Source organism: Agrilus planipennis, unplaced genomic scaffold (assembly GCF_000699045.2).
Source record: "Agrilus planipennis isolate EAB-ADULT unplaced genomic scaffold, Apla_2.0 scaffold190, whole genome shotgun sequence".
NCBI lineage: Eukaryota > Metazoa > Arthropoda > Insecta > Coleoptera > Buprestidae > Agrilus > Agrilus planipennis.
In genome coordinates this window covers 526,028-545,870 of record NW_020442444.1, presented here as the reverse complement: position 1 = coordinate 545,870, position 19,843 = coordinate 526,028, and the positions used below count along the sequence as shown (strand labels likewise).

Here is a 19,843-nt window from a genome sequence, read left to right as displayed (position 1 = left end):
TTTGTGGGGAAACAATATTAATTTCTGCGAGTCAAGCCGCGGGGAAAAAGTAGTTAATTATATAATCTGAAATTAACCTGTCTAATTGTAAGTGTCTTCAATTTTAATCCAATATTTAATGTTTATTATAAACTTTATGTTTGTGTGTTAATTAAAAAGGGGATGATACTAGTGTTAACTGTCGCAGAAATCCAATTACCTTTACGTAGTTAGCGAGGTGATTAAAGGGGAAGTTAGCATTTTGAGTTACGCACATATGCACATGGTTTTGTAATGATATCGGACCGCCTGTGCTAAAAAAAAAGAAGAGAAAAATCAGCAGTTCCATTTGGTTTTCGAATCTAATCAGGACCGTAATGGGCAACGTAAATTCGTAATTACTTCGCCGTGCTGTTCTCTCGTATTCTATAATTTACTGTTTACTCTCATCAAACATTCAACGGAACCGGAAATTGGTTTAAGTTGTTGCATGTCTTTCACTCTCTGTTGTGTTCGTCTGTCGTAGTTTGTCGTTTTTGGCTCGAGGAAATGGTCATTTGCCGTCGTCCGAATATATTGATGCTACGGCATGAGTTTAAAACATTTCTGTTAATTGTTCCACACTGTGACATAAAAATACCCAGAAAATTTAGCTCGGTATGACATAACTACTTGTGGTTAAGAATTTTTGAAATCAAGGTTAAATTAGGTTAGGTTAAACATGCAACTAGTTAGAGTAAAAAGACTTTCGAATGTTTTATTCCTATTAGCTATTAATTAAATTAATTAAATGGAACATCCTTTATTTTTTTATATTTATTATGCATAAGGAGGGCTTATCTTCAATAACAAGTTCATAATTTATGATTTCCTTTTGTGTTTAACTAGTAACTAGTAGGCTATGAAGAACTATTAGGGGAAGATCAAATTGGGTTTAGAAGAAACAGAGGAACGCGGGAGGTCATTCCAGCCTTACGGGTAACAATAGAGAAAACAATAGAAAAAGGAAAGAGTGCGTACATAGGATTTGTAGATTTAGAAAAAGCTTTTGACAATGTTAAATGGGACAAGATGTTAACTTTAACATAAAAATGTAGGGATGAGTTACAGAGATAGAAGAGTGATAATTAGTTTGTATAAAGAGCAACAGACAGTTATAGAGCTGGGACAGTAATCTAGAGAAGTAAATATTAGGAAAGGAGTCAGACAGGGATGCACACTGTCAGCGCTACTTTTTAATCTATACATCGAAGACGTGATCAGCATCATTAAAGACAGTACAATTGTAGGGATAGATATACAGGGGCAAAAAATTAGTATGCTTAGATTTGCAGATGAGCATCTAGCAAGGATAACCTAGAGATAGCTTTAAATAAAATGGAAGCGATATTGACAAAACAGTATTGTATGAAAATAAACAAAAGTGAAACAAAAATACTGGTATGCAAGGGAAGAAAAAGTAAGGAAAGAGCGAATATAAAGGTAGGAGACGAAAGATTAGAAGAAGTGGCTGATTTTAGTTATCTAGGAAGTTAGGTATGTCAGGACAGAAGCAGTAGTAGGGATACAAAGCAGCGGATGACGCAGGGTCTATGCAAGCGAACAATTAAGTGTTCGAAATGTGGTGTTACCGGCAAATGAAGAGGACACCGTAGATAAAGAAGGTTATAAATGAAGAGGTATTAGAAAGAGTAGGAGAACAGAGGACTCTATAGAAGTTAATAGTCTCAGGCATGAAGGTCCAGTCAGAGACATATTAGAGGCAAAAACAGGAGTTAAGAGGCGCAGAGGTAAACCTAGATTAGACTACTGTTCGCAAATTATTAAGGATGTGGGATGTTCTAATTTTAAGGAAATGCGAAGATAAGTTCAGGATAAGAAGGAGTGGTGGTGCGTGTCCAACCAGTCTTAGCAGTGACGACCTTATGATGATGAGGCTATGACTACTTCGAAAAAAAAATCAGAATGGCACACCCATAAATTCCACATGATTTGTTTCTCTGCCAGTGGTGTTTACAACAAATCTATTAGGATGACCCAATAAAAGCGAATATGTTTTTTTAGTCTCCTACGAAAATATGTTAGTTTATCTTGATTTAAGAGCCTCCTCTAAAGAACATTTCAAAAAAAAATTTCATCGAAAGTCGATTTTTTATTTTTCTATTGTTTTTCTCGTTCCACTATTTTCTACAATAAATATTATAAAGATCCTGAAAAATTGTAAGTCGGATCTATTGATATTCAAAGATAGCTCAAGATTTTTTATATTTCCAAGTAGAATAGGTACTTTAGATCTTTTCGAGCGACATCTGTACATGGATATTAACGACATTTCTATTTTTTCTTGAAGTTTACATAGTAATGAATAGAAATAAGGTGGGAGACGTAAACAATTTTTAGAAACGATTTTAGTGACCGGTTATAGAGTTCATAAGGAGTTAGATGTACAGGGGGACTATTAAAATATTACGAATTATCGAGTGTTTGAAATTATCAAATGGTTCGATATTTAATCTTTCGAACTTTTAATCTGTATACAACGAAAGAGTGACAATAACTGAAACATAACTAAACAAACCAATTTGTGCGGAAGTGTGTGTGTCAAACTAATCATAACAAAAACAAAGGCTCGATGATACGATGATAGAAGTTTGAATTGCCTCAAAATGTATGTACTGACAATCATACTGTCTCTTTCTCTCTGCAACTTCGAATTGTCGAGTGTTTGACGCCGATGAGTTCGAATTAGCGCGTCGTTTTGTTACGTAGCAATGATTTTTTCGTTCGAATTACCAAGTGCATAAAAATGTATTGATTTAGTTCGAAATATAAAGAGATTTTGTAGGGTACTTGTAATAACTTTGAATTATAGAAAGGTTCGAATTATCGCAGGTTTGAATTAACGAGAGTCGACTGTATAAGTTTTACGCAATTTTCGTGAGGTAATTGAAAAAAAAAACGGCCCGCAATTTGGAGTGTATTATATCAAAAGGGCACCATTTATAACGGGATGGAATAGACGTTAATGATTAAAAAAATCCTTTTTGAAGAAATGAAAAATTCTCGTTATTTTTTAATCATACTTCGTATCAGTGTTTTTCTATGGGCAATTATTTTACTTAATAAAGAAATGTTGGGCGCAGTAATTCTGAAAAAAGGTTTACGTGTGTCATTTTTATATCATTTTAGCTTTTCTCGACCGGTATGTATTTGCTCATCATTCGAGGTTTTTTCTAATTTCATTTTATTATTTTACTGTCCTAATTTACGTATCAAATTACCAGGGATCGCAAAAATTCTTTGATATTTTCATAAAGTCTGCATCTTCATCTGAATTTTATCAAATTAAAGTCTATCTTTTATGAGATAGAACAAGGATTTTTAAATTAGAATTCAATTTTTACAATCGTGAAGGATATTATTCCATCGCATCCGATATTTTCGATTGTACGTAAGTATTTCGTATTTATGATAGGTGCCTGGGTACGTATGTACACGTAATAAAGTATAAATTATTGTAAAAATGCTTTTGTCGAAGGTACCGGATTTTCAGGAAAGGAATTTCCTCCTTTGTCCTGCCACTTTCCTTCAAAAGCGCGATCGCTTTACTCAATTTGTTTTTCTCGTATCGCGGAAACTGGATTTGCAAGCGCACTCTTTTATTATTCACGTCGTTGCGTCGGCGTCGTGCTGCGACCTCGACGACGCGACGGAGGCGAGAGAAAGAATGTGTTAAAGCGAAGTTTACGTATGCCGAGCCAACTTACTTTTACCGCATGTTTGAATAAAATGAGCTTGGGTTTTTGGGTTTCTCCCTTTTTTTTCTTTTTCCTTTGTAATATTTCTACTAAGGTTTTCAAAGAAAGTGAGTTTTTTCAAAAGGCTGATTGTTGGTTGTTGCACATCGGAAATAATATATGTTTGTTGTGAGAAAATAAATTTTAATTGAAAGAGTTCTTTCTGGTATTCTCACTTTACACGCCAAATTAATTGCGAGCAAACTATTTTATGTAAATGATAACGATTGTTGTTTTAAATATTTAATAGTCAACACTTAACTTACACGTAGAATTAAAATAAACTAAATAAATAAAATTAGATGTAAAAGTATAAAAGTAGGCTCTATGATTGAATATGAATTGATTGTTGCTTGTTGATACTGTTTCGATACTGATTTGATACTGATTCGATACTCTCTTGATACTGATCAAAATGTGTATTACTAATTACATAAATAGCTTCGCCAGTGGGCGTTAACAATAACATTGAGGGTGCAAGGCGACCCTGTCAGTCAGGTCAATACCCCATTTCAGGTACAGACAAAATAAGTGAATTTAAATTTGGAAATTACAGTAATATAGCGAACGTGACTTTACAAAGGAAGAAATGTTACAATAAGATAGTAGAATACATTATAAATTTTATGGTTCCAAAATACTGAAATTACTGTTTGCATTTGATAAATAATATACCTGGTATAGCTAAATAACAAAATGAATAATAAAACTGAATTTGTATACAAATAGAAAATAATACTTAAAATTTCCGACAATAATAAAATTAGTATGCAAAATAAAATAAAACATAGTAATGTAAAGATGCAACAATATATATACAATGCATTGTATATGTTACCGGAAAGAAATTCGTCATTGTATATAATTCGTAGGAAATATATATAATTTCTAAAATCGCCCGGAAATGTGTGAAATAAATTATATTAGACACATTTCCTAGGAAATATATACATTTCCTAAATTGCAGTCGGCAATGTATAACAAACAGGTAATGCTAAATAGGCAATGATATTGCAGGCTTAGTAGAATGAAGATTCGGGCTATAGGGCCGTGGTCTAAGTGAACTATTGTGTCCAGACGTTTCGTCAGCTACTGCGGCTGACATCCCCAGTGGTAGTGCTGCGTTGACAACGTGAACGTAGGTTATATTTCGAAGTCTCGGCAGCGACTGGGTGACTGGGCGCAGTTGGTGCAGTGATGTTAGAGGTAACCTGGTACTGTTGTGACAAAAAAGCTGGTATTTTCAAAGCAAAATTGCTATACTTAATTTACTTTCTCTAGCGATGTGCCCCTTCCAATGTCTTGGATGCGAGCTGGGAAAATCGTAGGTAGGGAGAAAAAAGCTCATTATACTCTCCACTCTTGTTCATTAAACATACTTTTTCATACAGTACCTGCCACAAGTTTTGTTCAATCATGAATAGTAGTGCGAGTCGAAAACAAGCGTTAAAGCCTTTAATATGTCTTCAAATATAAATAAACATCTCGTTGATATTTTCAGTAGTAAATGGTACCAATAAGAGCACATTTGAGCAATGCAATTGTAGTCGATGAAATGGTCAATTTTTCCGTGCAGTACTGTACGGATTATACGCGCCTCACCGGTTAAGAGTTTGGCCGAGTGTTGTCTCCTTCCTTTTCTGGCTTAGTGCTGTTCTTTTCTACTTTGCGCCGGTCAAACTGAAGGTCACATCGCTACAGAAACTAAACAAAGTATGTGTTCACGGAATACAAAATAGCATATGTATTACTTACTTAAGAATAGTATTCCAATAAAATAAATTTCGATATAACAGTGACAGTGTAGTACGATTCAATAAATATACCCTTCAAGCTCTTTTTAAATTAACCGTCTATGATGTTTTCCAGTTCTTTTCGACTGAGCTATCACTGTGAAATTTACTTATTATGTGAACGGTAAAGAAACAGAACGCGTCGACATCAGCGCATATGCCCTAATCTTTCAACGGATTTGAAACTTTAACTTTCAAATTGAAAGTATCTGAAAATAATGAGAAATAACAAGAAAAAAGAAAATTATTAATTGTTATTTGATTCCATACTAGATGGCACACTTAGTTAATTTGGTCAATATTTAGAACTTGGTATGTTTGCATACCAAGGAAGTAGTGGCTAGGTACATGGTACAAATCTTGAAAAACCAGTACATATACCAAGAAATTGGTATATCTAACTTCACTGAGTAGCTTACGAAACGTCTGGAACACGGCCCTATAGCCCGAATATTCATTCCAGTATGGATTCCGGCCGTGAAAGCCTTTGTTCTGATATTGCAGGCTGTTTGGCGATGTACCTATATATAGTGGTGACGTAATTATTTGGTTGATAAGTCTTTGCTTTCTTTTTACACAGTTTATTTACACACACTAATCCTAACTTATATACTAACACTACAACTAGAATAACAAATAAGTAAGAACAGCATTACTGGCTGGTGGGAATGAAACACCCAAAAGTGTTTTTTGCGCGAAGATACTTTCCGAAGACATTATTCCAACATATAAGCTCATCTCCGGCGGGCAGGGGCGTTAAAGAAACTCTAGCCTATACACACTAATGTATATACATCTTTAAACCTAACCTAACCGAACAATAATATCACTAATGAATATACATCAGGCGATCGCACTAGAACCCCGTAAACACAGATAACTCTGATTCTCAGTTTACTAACGTGTTTTATTCATTTTACTCATAGAAATCATTTAAATTTGATTCAAAATATATATATCATTTATTTTATACATTTCCTTGTACAATATCGAAATTTCAGACAATTCCTATGAAATGTATACATTATTTCCTAGGATATGTGTGTATTAAAAATCTTTGAAACTATATTTTATAGATTTCCTAAATAGTCTATTTGCTAGGAATTGTATATAATTCCTAGATTTCATACATTTCCGGTAACATATACATCACTGAGTGGTCCGAAATGACTCATTCTATTTCTGTATCTTCTTTTCCGGAGCACTGTAGAAATTGCGCATTTTTTTGTCGGCATATTTTTCACTTTATGCCTAATTTGTTGAACTTGTTGATTATATTTTCCAACCATGACTATCTGAAAAAATCATCTGCTTCTCCGAAAATTATCTTATGCTAATCGAAGGGTGACAATCTTTTGGATAAAACGTAACACCCTTCAAAAGCTTTAAATTGCCTTTATAGAACTTATATTGGTTTATTATTTCTATGAAAAGGTATTTTTATGAATTTTCCTGAACCATATCACATTGTTCAAAAGGTGATGTCAACCTCTGATGATGACATGTAGTAGAATATGGTCACCATATGTTCGCAACTTAATTTGCCATTAGTGCATAGGATGACTAAAAACCATTTATTCTCCACTCCAGTTGGGTCTCTTGTTTCTAGTCTTCCTGAACTCAATGCATGTCCATATTGAATCATTGATAGATAATACATTCGCGTAGTTTAACCTTTATGAAACTAATATCGAATTTCAAACATCTACGTTATAAGCTATACTTTCAAATTTGTTTTTTGGAATTTCTACATGATTTCTGAATAAGAAATGTGTTCTGTATGAGGACATTTCGCATTTTGTGAATATGTTTTATGCAGAAAGGAAAAAATAATGAAAAACCAATCGCTGTGTCTATACCATCACAGCTATCAACTGGAAGTGATGAATTTGAAAGACAAATCACCGTATTTGTATGTAAATTTTACTTTCAAATTTCGCATCGATACAAACCGTCATCGGTAACAAAACAAATTGCGCGCTTTGAATTTCAATACAATGACACGACGACTTTATGGATTTTTTATCAAATATTCTAATCAAACATGGGATGTAACAAATGAGACGTTTTATGTAGGTGACGACCTATTCAAAAATGTTTTATCCTCTCTGCTTTAATTAAATTCGTCCACATTGGTATGTTAATATTGTACCAGTAGCAAAATTATTGCAATCTCATGTAAATATGCGGATTTAGGTTAGGAAGGGAAAACGGTGCACATTGAAAATCGAAAACGATTATTATAAGTATTTTATCTTCGGGGTACGGATTAGTACGGGTGCGAAATGTGGGTACGACGGAAGACGGAAATATACCACGACCAGAAAAGGTTAGAAATGACGAGGCACAGTAAAAAACAGGATAACAGAGGACGCTATGGAAGTCAAAAAATACATAGTATGATCCTGAGACATGAAGGGTTATTAGAAGCAGAAACGGGAGTAAAGAGAAGCAGAGGATAAACTAGATTACATTACTGTTTGCAAATAGTGGTTCAGAAGATGTGGAATGTCTTAGTTTTTGGGATATGTAAAAATCGGCTTACAATAGAAACGAGTAAGGTACTGGTAGCACCAGTGCGAATCATTCAGATAATGCAGTTAGGGTAGGCAAGCTCTATGCTTCCCCATAAGTGACGGTTACAAGAAAAACAGTGAAACTCTATCTTCGTTTAATGCATCTAAGTATGTATTCAAGTTTGGGTTTCACATCTAGTATTCATTAAAACACAAAACAACTCGTTTTCATGGATCTTTTGTCGTTAAATTGAAATTGCGGGACAAAATTTGAGCTTGAGAATACATTAAAAATTATAATAGTATTTTCATGTCTTCTTTTACGTGCCATAGTGCCAAGTGCTACTACTGAAAAAGACAGAAAACGCATTAGTCCGCTGCGGGATGAACAACTGCGCATTAAGCAAGTGTAGTGTTGTAGTTATTACTCCTATTTATACTTCGTTTAGTTTCTGTAGCGATGTGACCTTTGGTTTGATCGGCGCAAAGTAGAAAAGAACAGCACTAGGCCAGAAAAGAAAGGAGACAACTCTCGGCCAAACTCTTAACCGGTAAGGAGCGTATAATCCATACAGTACTGTACGGAAGAATTCACCATTTTATCCACTAAAAGTGCAATGCTCAAATGTTCTGTTATCGGTACCATTTACTACTGAAAATATCAACGAGATGTTTATTTATATTTGAAGACATATTAAATGCTTTAACGTTTGTTTTCAACTCGCACTGCTATTCATGATTGAACAAAACTTTTGGCAGGTACTGTATGAAACAATATGTGTAATGAACAAGAGTCGAGAGTATATTGAGCTTTTTTCTCCCTACCTACGATTTTGCCAGCGCACATCCAAGCCATTGGAAGGGGTACATCGCTAGAGAAAGTAAATGAAGTATATCTCTTTGGCATTCTTATTAAAGTAAAACTTTTATTACATCGCCTCAAATTTTTTCGTTCATCTATCACATGTTGCGTTGCAGCCGGCCGTGGAGTTGGGATAAAACTGAAAGGCCCTCGGCAGAACAGCCGTGTCGCATTTATATTCTCACTCATTCGTGCAAGTGCATGACAATTACATTTATAGGCTGTGCAACTCAAAGCGAAGATGAAATTACTGATAGAATTGATAGAAGTTCAATTATTTAAATAAATATTTTTCTCAGTTTTTAACATGCGTCTATCATGTGAATAATTGCATTTATTATGCATTCCATACTCAAATACGCAGATTGAAATTAAAATTTATAGTTGGATATCTTGTCTACTATTGATTTTCCATTATCATTCTCATTTTCCAATCATTAAGATAAGATTAAGGACGCGATTTTAATTTTATTAATTTATTTAAAAATTTACAGTTAAATGCCTACTATCCGAATTGTTTTTTAGTATATAGTACAATTTTTTATTAGTATTACAACGACTAAATAGGATGTATACTGTAATTAATATATTACATGGATTGCTATATAAATCACGCTGTATTCATGAGAAATATGCATTCATACGTCAAGGCAAGGCTAAATTATTAATTTGTAAATAATTAAATATTCGTTACATTAACTACTTTCAAGAATTTAATATTTTATTGTGAATGACAGACATTTCATGTTTTGTAGTGATAAATTATTCACAGGTACTATTTGGGGGATTAAAGAATTTGTTAATCATTTAAATCACAGTCGTAAATATTTATGAGAAAGCCCTCGAACGACTTTGTAGTATACCATATTATATGTTATGGACTGTTTTTGCGGTCAGTATGGATTTTCCATTCCTATTCGTAAGTAATGTAAGTCTATTTTTTATTCTTCCTTCTATTTATTTTTAATGAATTGATCCATAACTTACCCGCCCTTGTCATTTCATTATTGTTTCGTCTTGTGATGGCAGTTTTATGGGGGTTATCATTTTTTTTTCCTTTTTACAACCAAATAAAGCTGCCGGGCTTACGACCTGTTGCTTCGATCGCATTATATGTTCTCCAATAATTGCACGGATCTGTACATATATGTGCGGAATAGCATATACCTTTACATATATTTACGCACGTGTTATCAAAATCGTGATTAAACAAGAGCTCACCATTTCGCTGGAAAGCGCACATGCTGGCAACAATGTTATTTGACCACACAAAGGAAGTATAACACAAAAAAGTGCTGGGCTCGATTAGTGTTTCGCTTTCGGATTAGACGGGTCGAAGGGAAAACATAAATCCCTTAATTCTCTTTCTACAATAATTCGATCTGAATGCGTGAAAAGATTGGAAGGATCAAAGCAATTTGGACAAAGTAAATGCTGTTTATACAACTATAATGTCATAATAGAAGTTCAATTATTTAAAATAGTTCTTTATAAAAGTAAGTGGTAGTAGATTTAAAAATGGTGTATGATAAGGTTGAAGGAGGAGTGGTGATTAATATGCTCATAAAGGTGGGAGTAGGAAGGAATTTTATGAAAATAATGGAAATCTATGGGGAACGAACAGCAGTAGTGAGAGTTAATGGTAAAAAGTGGAGAAAATTGTGGATAAATACAGATGTAAAGGGGAGGTGTAAGTTAAACGCACAAATATTTAATATATGTCTATGAATGACGAGATAATACAGACTATTGCATATGCAGATGATGAGGGTATAGTGTTGGTGGTGGATAATTTTGTAAGATTAAAAGAATTGGTAACAAGGTCAGAAAAGTATTTATTGAAGAAGAGGCTGGATCTAATATGAAGTGAAAAATCAAAGGCTGTAGAAGTTGAGCAGAAGAGAGGAAAAAGGGGAAGGAAAAAACAAAATAGTATGGAAGGGAGTGGAGATAGAAAATATGGGGAATTATTCATGAATGTATGCTCAGTGATAAAAATAGGGATGATATGTTTATTACTAATGAAGTGGCTAAAGAAAGGCAATAACAATTATAAATGCTGAACTAGAAATTATGTAAGGATGATTGGGATAGAAGGTTGATGTTATTCAATATGATGGTTAGGAATACAGTGTGGAAATATGGGGATGGGAGAAATAAAAACAGATGGAGGTTTTATGTAAAAAAATACATTAAGATACATTAAGTGGGTATTACAATTAGAGAGAACAATGACAGATTATGTAATAAGAAGGAAGAATTAACGTAGGAACATGTGGGAGGAAGCGAATAAAAAGGATAATAAAATATTAAGAGAGGTTGGGGAGTTTGGAAGAAGGAATTGGAAATAGGAAAGAAAAGTAGATATGACAGAGAAAGAGGGAGGGGGCTTTGAAGGGATTAAAAATCGATCAGGAGCAAGTGAGGGATTGGTTTAGGTATCAGTGTAGGGAATTGACGAGGTGCAACGAAATGATAAGGGTAGATGATCTAACAAGAATACAGATATCAAAATGTATGGTAGAGCTGAGGAAGGTTTTGTGGAGGGACTGGCAAGAGGTTTGAGTGTCAAGGTGTTCAGAAGGGGGAAGGGCAAAACTTTAAATAGCAGGACAGGTGGACCTATAATCGAATCAATAACTTTCCGAATGTTAAGCTATGATATAGGCCGCTAATAGACTACGGCAACCAATTCTTAGTTATCCCATTCCATATGGAAATGTTGGTTTTAAATGGACGCTAAAGGTCCTGATTGAATAATACGATTATATTCGACTCCGGGGTGCAAGCAGTCATTATTGCGTAGATTTTTTAAAACGTTTAACTAATGAGTGGTACGGCGTCTTAGGCCTATCTTCGATATTCAAGAGATGTTGCCATTTAGTTGATATTAGCAATAACGTAATCTGAAACGGATGTGTCCAAAGAGTATCATCACTAATAAAGGACAAAAAGCTAATGGTCCGCTGAGCGACGGGCGACTGCGCATCAATTTTAGATAATCTGCGAATTCGGTGCTTTCATCATGTAAGTCGAAATGATGACAAGTTCATGTCTAGAGACAACTGTTAGCTGCGCGAGAATACCATATATATATATATATATATATCGTAGGTTATATTTCGAAGTCTCGGCAGCGACTGGGTGACTGGGCGCAGTTGGTGCAGTGATGTTAGAGGTAACCTGGTACTGTTGTGACAAAAANCGTAATCTGAAACGGATGTGTCCAAAGAGTATCATCACTAATAAAGGACAAAAAGCTAATGGTCCGCTGAGCGACGGGCGACTGCGCATCAATTTTAGATAATCTGCGAATTCGGTGCTTTCATCATGTAAGTCGAAATGATGACAAGTTCATGTCTAGAGACAACTGTTAGCTGCGCGAGAATACCATATATATATATATATGGGAAAATTATGCGCAGAGAAAATCTGAAATAATGTAATCGTTTGTCTACATGTAAATCGAATGCGCACTGATTTACGGCGCAGCGGACAACTGAGCACAATCTATTAGTGACGCTCTTACGATTCGTGCCGTACATTAAGCAAGTCTTCTCGGACTGAACTCTGATTCGTATGTGTCAAGTAATATGCACCTTTGGCTTATGTGAAGTGGTGAGAAAGAGGATTCTCTGATTGACTGTGGAAAATGTTATGCACCAAAGGTTTAGGTTAGATTATAGTGGACAAGGCCTTTGATTGACATGTGTGAAGTGCTATACACCATGGACTTAAGTTAGGTTACCAAGAGAGAGGATTTCCAAATTGGCTTCTGTGCATTGCTATGCACTGAGGACTCTGTGGCATGTGGTATGTACTTGGTTAGGTTATGATGGAGGGAATCGCCATGATTCAACCGTAAAACAAGCGTAACACCTCATTATTATCGTCAGTCCTAAGACTGATTGGACAGGTACCTCCACACTTTCCTATCCTGAGCTAATCTTCGTATATCCCTAAAATTAGAATCCTTACCTATTTGTGAACCGCTCGATAACTGTCTGTTGCTCATTATACAAATAAAGTATCACTCATCTATCTTTGTAACTCATCTCTACATTTTTAAGTGTATTTAACATCTTGTCCCATATAATAACATTGTCAAAAGCTTTTTCTAAATCTACAAATCCTATGTACGCACTGTTTCCTTTTTCTATCGTTTTCTCTATTGTTATCCGTAAAGCTAAAATGGCCTTCCACGTTCCTCTATTTCTTCTAAACCCAAATTGATCTTCCCCTAATAGTTTTTCCACCCTCTGTACAATTCTAGTTATAATTTTTGACGCATGGGAAGTTAAGCTAATTGTTCTAAACATCTCGCACCTATCCGCGTCTCTCTTTTTAGGTGATGTTAGTACTACGTTCCGTTTATAATCTTCTGGAACTTTCCCCGTCTCGTAAATGTGACTAACTATATAGCTTAAACATACGATCTCTATCCTCTTGTCCTGCATGTTATAGAATTTCCCCCTGTATCCCATCTACACCTGGCGCCTTATTATTCATTAAGTTTTTTAATTCTACATCGAACTCTTCTCTCATTATGGGATAACCTAGCTCACCTATCTCCACACTATTTTCCTTCTCTAATATATCTCCTAACTCATGACCTGCGTATAGGTTCTGTAGCTGTTCTTTCACCTATCTGCTTTTTCCTCATTTTCTATCAAAATGACCCCAATTTCGTTTCTTATATTATTACTACTGTACCCTATATCTTTAAAATTCCTTTTAATTATATTATAAGCCTCATCGGTTTTACCTACTTAAAACTTTTCTTCTACTTTTGTTCCTTAACTGTCCTACACTTCCTAATTGTTTATATATATTATATATACTTTTTATCTCTTAATAAAAAATTTAAAAAAATTGTGAGCAAGCAAATCTAATCGAAGTGAAATGATATGCGCAGAAGCAAAAATTATTCGCCTTTTTTGCTTCATTATTTAGGTAAATATTCGTACGTATTAGTCTCAAAATGTTCGCTAAAAGTTACAAGACAGGAGCTGAGATGCCATCAACAAAGCGATTAAAAGAAAATTAGCCCTCCGTTAAGTGGCAACCCCTGGGGTAATTAAAAAGCGTGTTCCTCCAGTAAATACATCTCGGAAGTTAAAAAGGTTGTTTGTCGACCTTTCTGCCGGAAATTTCTTCGAGCTCTAACAAAGAGCTTAATCCAGTTTCTTGTTCAACTTTCTTCGTTTTAAATTTCGAGCAGATTTTTAAATAATTACGACCAAGTCCAAGTCAAAAGAAAACAAATATCTTACTTTGTAGTCACACGAAAACTCTACAACTTCTGTCGTTTACCGGACCAACTTTTTCGTCATTTTTTAAAATACCAATTAAGTTAGTGAAAGGTTTACGGATCATAAAACAATTGCTAAGTGATCGCTTTAGTTTACGTCGTACACACAAAAAGTAGGGGAGACCGAGATTACAATTTTCACAAAAGCATTTTTTACTTATCTAAAATCTAAACTTCAAAGTATAATTATATAGCGCTCATACACTAGTGGCAAATTGAGAACCGAAGATAAAAATATTCTATTACATGCAACATGAATGGCCGGCATCATCTTTTGAAAAATACAACATGGTACAGGAAAATTCGTAAAAATACCTTCAGCCATATTTTCATGTCATAATCATAAAGTCATGACTCCTAAAACTGATTAGACATCAAAACTAGAACATCCCACATCCTGTTTGAACAGTAATCTAATCTAGGTCTACCAGTCGTCCTCTTAGCTGTTTCTGCTTCTAATATGTCTCAACTAGCCCTTCCTACCAACCTAACTCGCCTACTTCTTATTGATTTTCATAGCGCCCTCTAGTCTCCTACTCCTTATAATATCTCCTCATTTCTAACTCCTTCTCACTATATCTTCATTATTTTCGAAAGCTTCCAACAAAAAAAAATGTATAAAATATTATGTATTAATGATGAGAGTAATTACAGCATAAAAAAAAACAAAAACTATCACAACATCATCACCATAAGGTTATCAGTCCTAAGCAATTGGACACGCACCTCCACTCTTTTTTATCCTAAGCTAATTTTCGCACATTGTTAAAACTAGAAGAATCCACATCCTTAACTATTTGCGAACAGTAATCTAATCTAGGTCTAACTTTACCCCTCCTAACTTCTGTCTCTGACTAGACCTTCATGCCTGAGGTGTCCTACCAACCTATCTCGCTTATTTCTTATTGATTTCCATAGAGTCTTCTGTTCTCGTATTCTTTCTAATACTGCTTCATTTCTAACCTTCTCTATCCACGGTATCATCATCATTCGCCTGTAACCCCACATTTTAGACACTTCTAACTTTTTCATTTCCACCGCGCCTACCGTCCGTGTTTCGCACTCGTACAGCGCCGCGCTCCAAACAACCTTTTTCGAATTTCTAAATGAACCGTTCGCAAGCATAGAAGTGACTTCATTTTATTGAAGGCAATTCGACCTTGCGCTGCCCTCCGCTTTATATCCCTACTACTACTTCCGTCCTGATTTATCTCACTTCCTAGATACTTAAAATCAGCCACTTTTCTAATCTTTCGTCTCCAATCTTTATTCGCTCTTTCGCTATATATTTTTTAATACAAATTTTATTTTTTTAATATGAATACACGAACGTGCACAAAACATAAAATATTAACTGCGGAAACTAACTTATGTTGAGTTATCATTAAACTAAAGTAGATCACTTCTAATTACCATAGAACTCTTTGAACAACCCGCACGTGATTCGTCCTGTTTGAGCGAGAGCATTATGAACGCAAGACTGCCTCCAAATTAAGTTTGTCGAGTAATAATTCGACACAGAATTAAAAATGAATGATTTTCGAATTTTTGTCTTTTTATATGATACTATACATGAGCAGAAACTGCATAGAGACGTTGCGCAGTAAGGTAGTGCCCATCCGATTTGACTGATGATGAAACTGATGCGCAGTCAAATCAAGAAGACTAGAAAAGAGCAGAAACTTCGTAGAGACTGTGAGCAGATAAATTATCACGGTCATGGTCGTAAATAAGGACAGTAGGGTAGGGTAGAGTTGCTGATACCCTCTGGAACTTGAGAAACTACTGTAATGTTCGTGGGTTTAACAAAATTAACTTCTAAGACTGATAACGACAAAAACTATTCATTTACACTAATTATTAAAGAACTTAAAAACATTATTAAATTATTACTAAACTTAGGTTATGAATGTATTATTATTTATTTATACTACTGTTGATATATCACTATTCACTGCGCTATTTATTTCACTGCTATCATTGTCAATTTATTTCCTGATTTACTTCTGCAACGGTCAATTTATTTCTACTTTCTCTCGGCGATCGCCTCTTCCTTTAAATACTCTTTTGTTTCCTTTCGGGAACCTTCTCGAAACGTCTGGAAAAGTTTATTTTTCTTGGAACTGTTTAACTGCTTTCCCAGAACGCAGATACGACACACACATTTACAAATACGGCGCACAAGAAGAAAGCCGCCCGCAAGTAGTCGTCGAATCGATAAGCCGTTCACGCACACTACTATTGGCTCTCCCCTTTTGTGAAACTAATTTTTTGATAGCTAGTTTTTGACTTTTCTTTAATCGAAAGTGTGGTTACGCCCTTATTTGCAGTTATTTTGTTTTGTAACCACGAAAATGTTTTGCAACCTTTTTTTATCTTCAATTGTTTGTTCAGCCAATCACCGTGGCTCTCTAATTGCGAGTAATAATTATTTATTATCAAACGGCGGCTGTCAACCGTTGCTGTTTAAAAATTTACTGCCTCGTACAGATGATGAGAAATGAAACATGGTTTTGGTAATCAGGTTTAGACACGAACGCTGCAGTAACTACTAATTACTACACTAATTATCGCGCTCTTTTCATTCCATTTTGTTTGTTATGCGGCTGTTAATCACCCCATTAACGAGATTACCGGCAGTTTATCTTATGTAGTTGGTGAGCTAAAATTCGCATTCAAAGATTTTAACGAGACAAAAGCCGTGGGTACTTATTAATACACCTCATGTATTATATTGTTATGAATTGTTGAAATAATCTAACTTAAATTCGTAGTAAGCTGTTATACAATAATCATCTTATTGTAGTTGTTTTTAAATCGGATGGTTGTAAGCGCCTAGGTATAGTTGCTAATTTTAAATTTGTAACGAACACTTTGCATGCAACGGAAGGTGCGCGCGCATCATGAATCGGAAGCTGCGCGCGCTACATGCGATGCGCTGCGTACGAACCAACATAGCTTACAAATAGTAACGCTCTTGCAACTAGCGCAGTACAACAAGAATGGAGGTATGTGGTTATTACTCCATGTCGAATATTTTTGAATGGTCTTCCTGATATGGGGTGATTTTTAAGTAAGTTATTAAAAAAATATATAGAAATATACCCAGGTGCCTAAATAATAACAAAACACAATTCGAGTATTTTCTATACTTAATAGTTATAGTTAGTTAAGTTATTGCTCCTATGTTTTATTTAATTTGATAAATTTAATACCACATGCTTATTAAGATATCAACGCGATCGAAGCCGCGGGTAAAATCTAGTAGTAAATAAATGCAATTATTATACAGGGTGGTCCAAAAGGTACGCAATTTACTGAATGCGGTCAAACTGAAACTTTAATCAAAAAATTTTTTATACGAAACTTATTGCCTATTTTAATATAAGATCGTTTGTATCATCTAAATTTGATTTACCCTACAGAGTGTTCAAAAGTAGAAAACAAGGTTTCATTGAAATTACAGTCATGTATCAATAGATAGATGTAGATATTGAGGTACAACGGAATGCAAATTTACAACAACTTCGTTTTAACATTCTAAACAACTTTTTCCTGTAGCTTTTTTTGATTGGAGCCGTATTTCACATGGCTATCTTTAAAACGAGACTTTATTTTTTCTATTTTTAGCACTCTGTATACAAAATTAAATTTGCATAATACAGACCATCTTGTATTAAAAGAGGGAACAAGTTTTGTATAAAAAATTTTTCGATTAAACTTACAGTTTGGCTGCTACTTTTTGGGCCACCCTGTATTTTTTTGTGTCAAAATAAAAGAAAAGAACAGGTCCGCACTTAATGTTATTGAAAAAAAGAATATTTCAGCAACCTCTGATGTTCTTTTATGCATTTCTGCAATTTCCATCTATTAATTTAAGCATGGCGTGTCGAAAATGTAATTGCGTTACAAATAATTTGTTTTACTGTAGTAATACGTACTTAAAAATAAAATAAAAAGTACTGAATTGAAGCGTCCGAAATTATGATCGCGTGGGATATCGTTATAAAGGTAATAGAATATGCTTTCAGGTCCGTATTTAAATAACACTTACTAGTTGCATCTCGAAAACTGATATTGTAGGCATTTTACTGTAAATTTTGGGAAAATTATTCAATTTAGGTTATTAAAATTAAAATCGCAATTTTAATCGTTCGTATCTCAATTATTGGAAAATGATAATGATAGTGGGATATCAATAGTAGACAAGATATCCAACTCTAAATTTTAATTTCAATCTGCGTATGGGAGTACGGAATACATAATAAATACAATCATTTAGATGATAGAAGCATGTCAATAACTGAGAACAATATTTATTTAAATCATTGAATCTTTTTGAACTTCAGTTATTCTATCAATAATTTTGTCTTCGCTTTGAGTTTCGCAGTCTATAAATGTAATTGTCATGCACTTGCACAAATGAGTGAGAATATAAATGTTACACAGCCCTGCCGAGCGCGTTTCAGTTTTACCCCTACTCTGCGGTTGGCTATAATGCGACATGCAGTAAATGCACGAAAAAATTTGAGGCAATGTAATAATAGTTTCACTTTAAAAATGTAATGTAGTGGTGGTTATTTGGGCTTTCTGGCCGTCGTCTTTCTGGCCGTCGTCTTTCTGGACCTAATTTAATTTCAATCTTCATATTCTGTGTTCATTTAGACCTGCACCTACAACATTATCAACGCGTTTATTTATGAAGTTTATATTAGTTTGCTTTGTTAAGCTTGGTAATAAAAAATGAATTTTCTTTTCCAGACAAACATCAAAAATGAAAATGAGCAAAGTGGGAAATCAGACGAACTCTCAGGATCCTCAAGCAGTTAACTCGAGAGTTTTTGTTGGTAACCTTAACACATTCCAGTGCTCGAAAACCGACGTAGAAAGAATGTTTCAGCGTTACGGACGTTTGGCTGGTAAGAACAAACTTTATTTACGATTAATAAATAATTTAGAGAATTTTGAATTACTTATTTAGATTATCTTTTGGGGGATTGGAAAGATTGAAAGCGTTGTGTTGCACGATTTCTAAAATATTCAAAAAGTAGGGATGAACCTTTCCAAAGTATTTGCGGAACTTGGTTATTTATTGAATTCTTAGTTGTTTATAATTTCGGTGGAGTTGTTTTCTTCCATTAGGCCCAGGAAGGTCTGTTACTTATTCAACTGTTTAGTGTTTACTTATATGTATTACAACTTGATGATTATTAATAGATCTGGCGTCTAGGTATTTGTAATTTAAATATCATCATCACCATCATCATAGTGTCGTCAATCTTAAGACTGGTTGGACACGTATTTCCTGAGCTAGTCATGGCTTTTGCCTAAAAGTAGCACGTTCTGCATTCGTTTACCTCTACTCCTTTTAACTCCTGCTTCTGCCACTAATATTGTCACGCTCGATTTGGAAACGGTGTCTTCACCGTTTATGTTACATCGGTAATTTGTTAGTTATTTATTTTAATTACCTGATTTTAATGCAAATTAATTATTTTGGCATGACTGGGGGTCAGGTACTGACAAGATAGGCAAGTTTTTAAAAACAACAACTTTATTATAAAAAATAATATAGAGAATTGAAT

General features: G+C 34.5%; 1 protein-coding gene across 3 annotated transcripts in view; it reads left to right on the top strand.

The window, feature by feature from the left end:
• LOC108738328 (heterogeneous nuclear ribonucleoprotein C) overlaps window positions 1–19,843 on the top strand; it is a 339,083-nt gene that overhangs the window by 77,187 nt on the left and 242,053 nt on the right. For 2 of the 3 annotated variants that reach the window (XM_025980376.1, XM_025980377.1), the window contains exon 3: window positions 19,020–19,177. In XM_025980376.1, the coding sequence (XP_025836161.1) occupies window positions 19,020–19,177 (158 nt within the window). Of the gene's footprint in view, window positions 1–17,313; window positions 17,332–19,019; window positions 19,178–19,843 lie in introns of those variants that run through there. The other variant, XM_025980378.1, reaches the window with a different exon arrangement.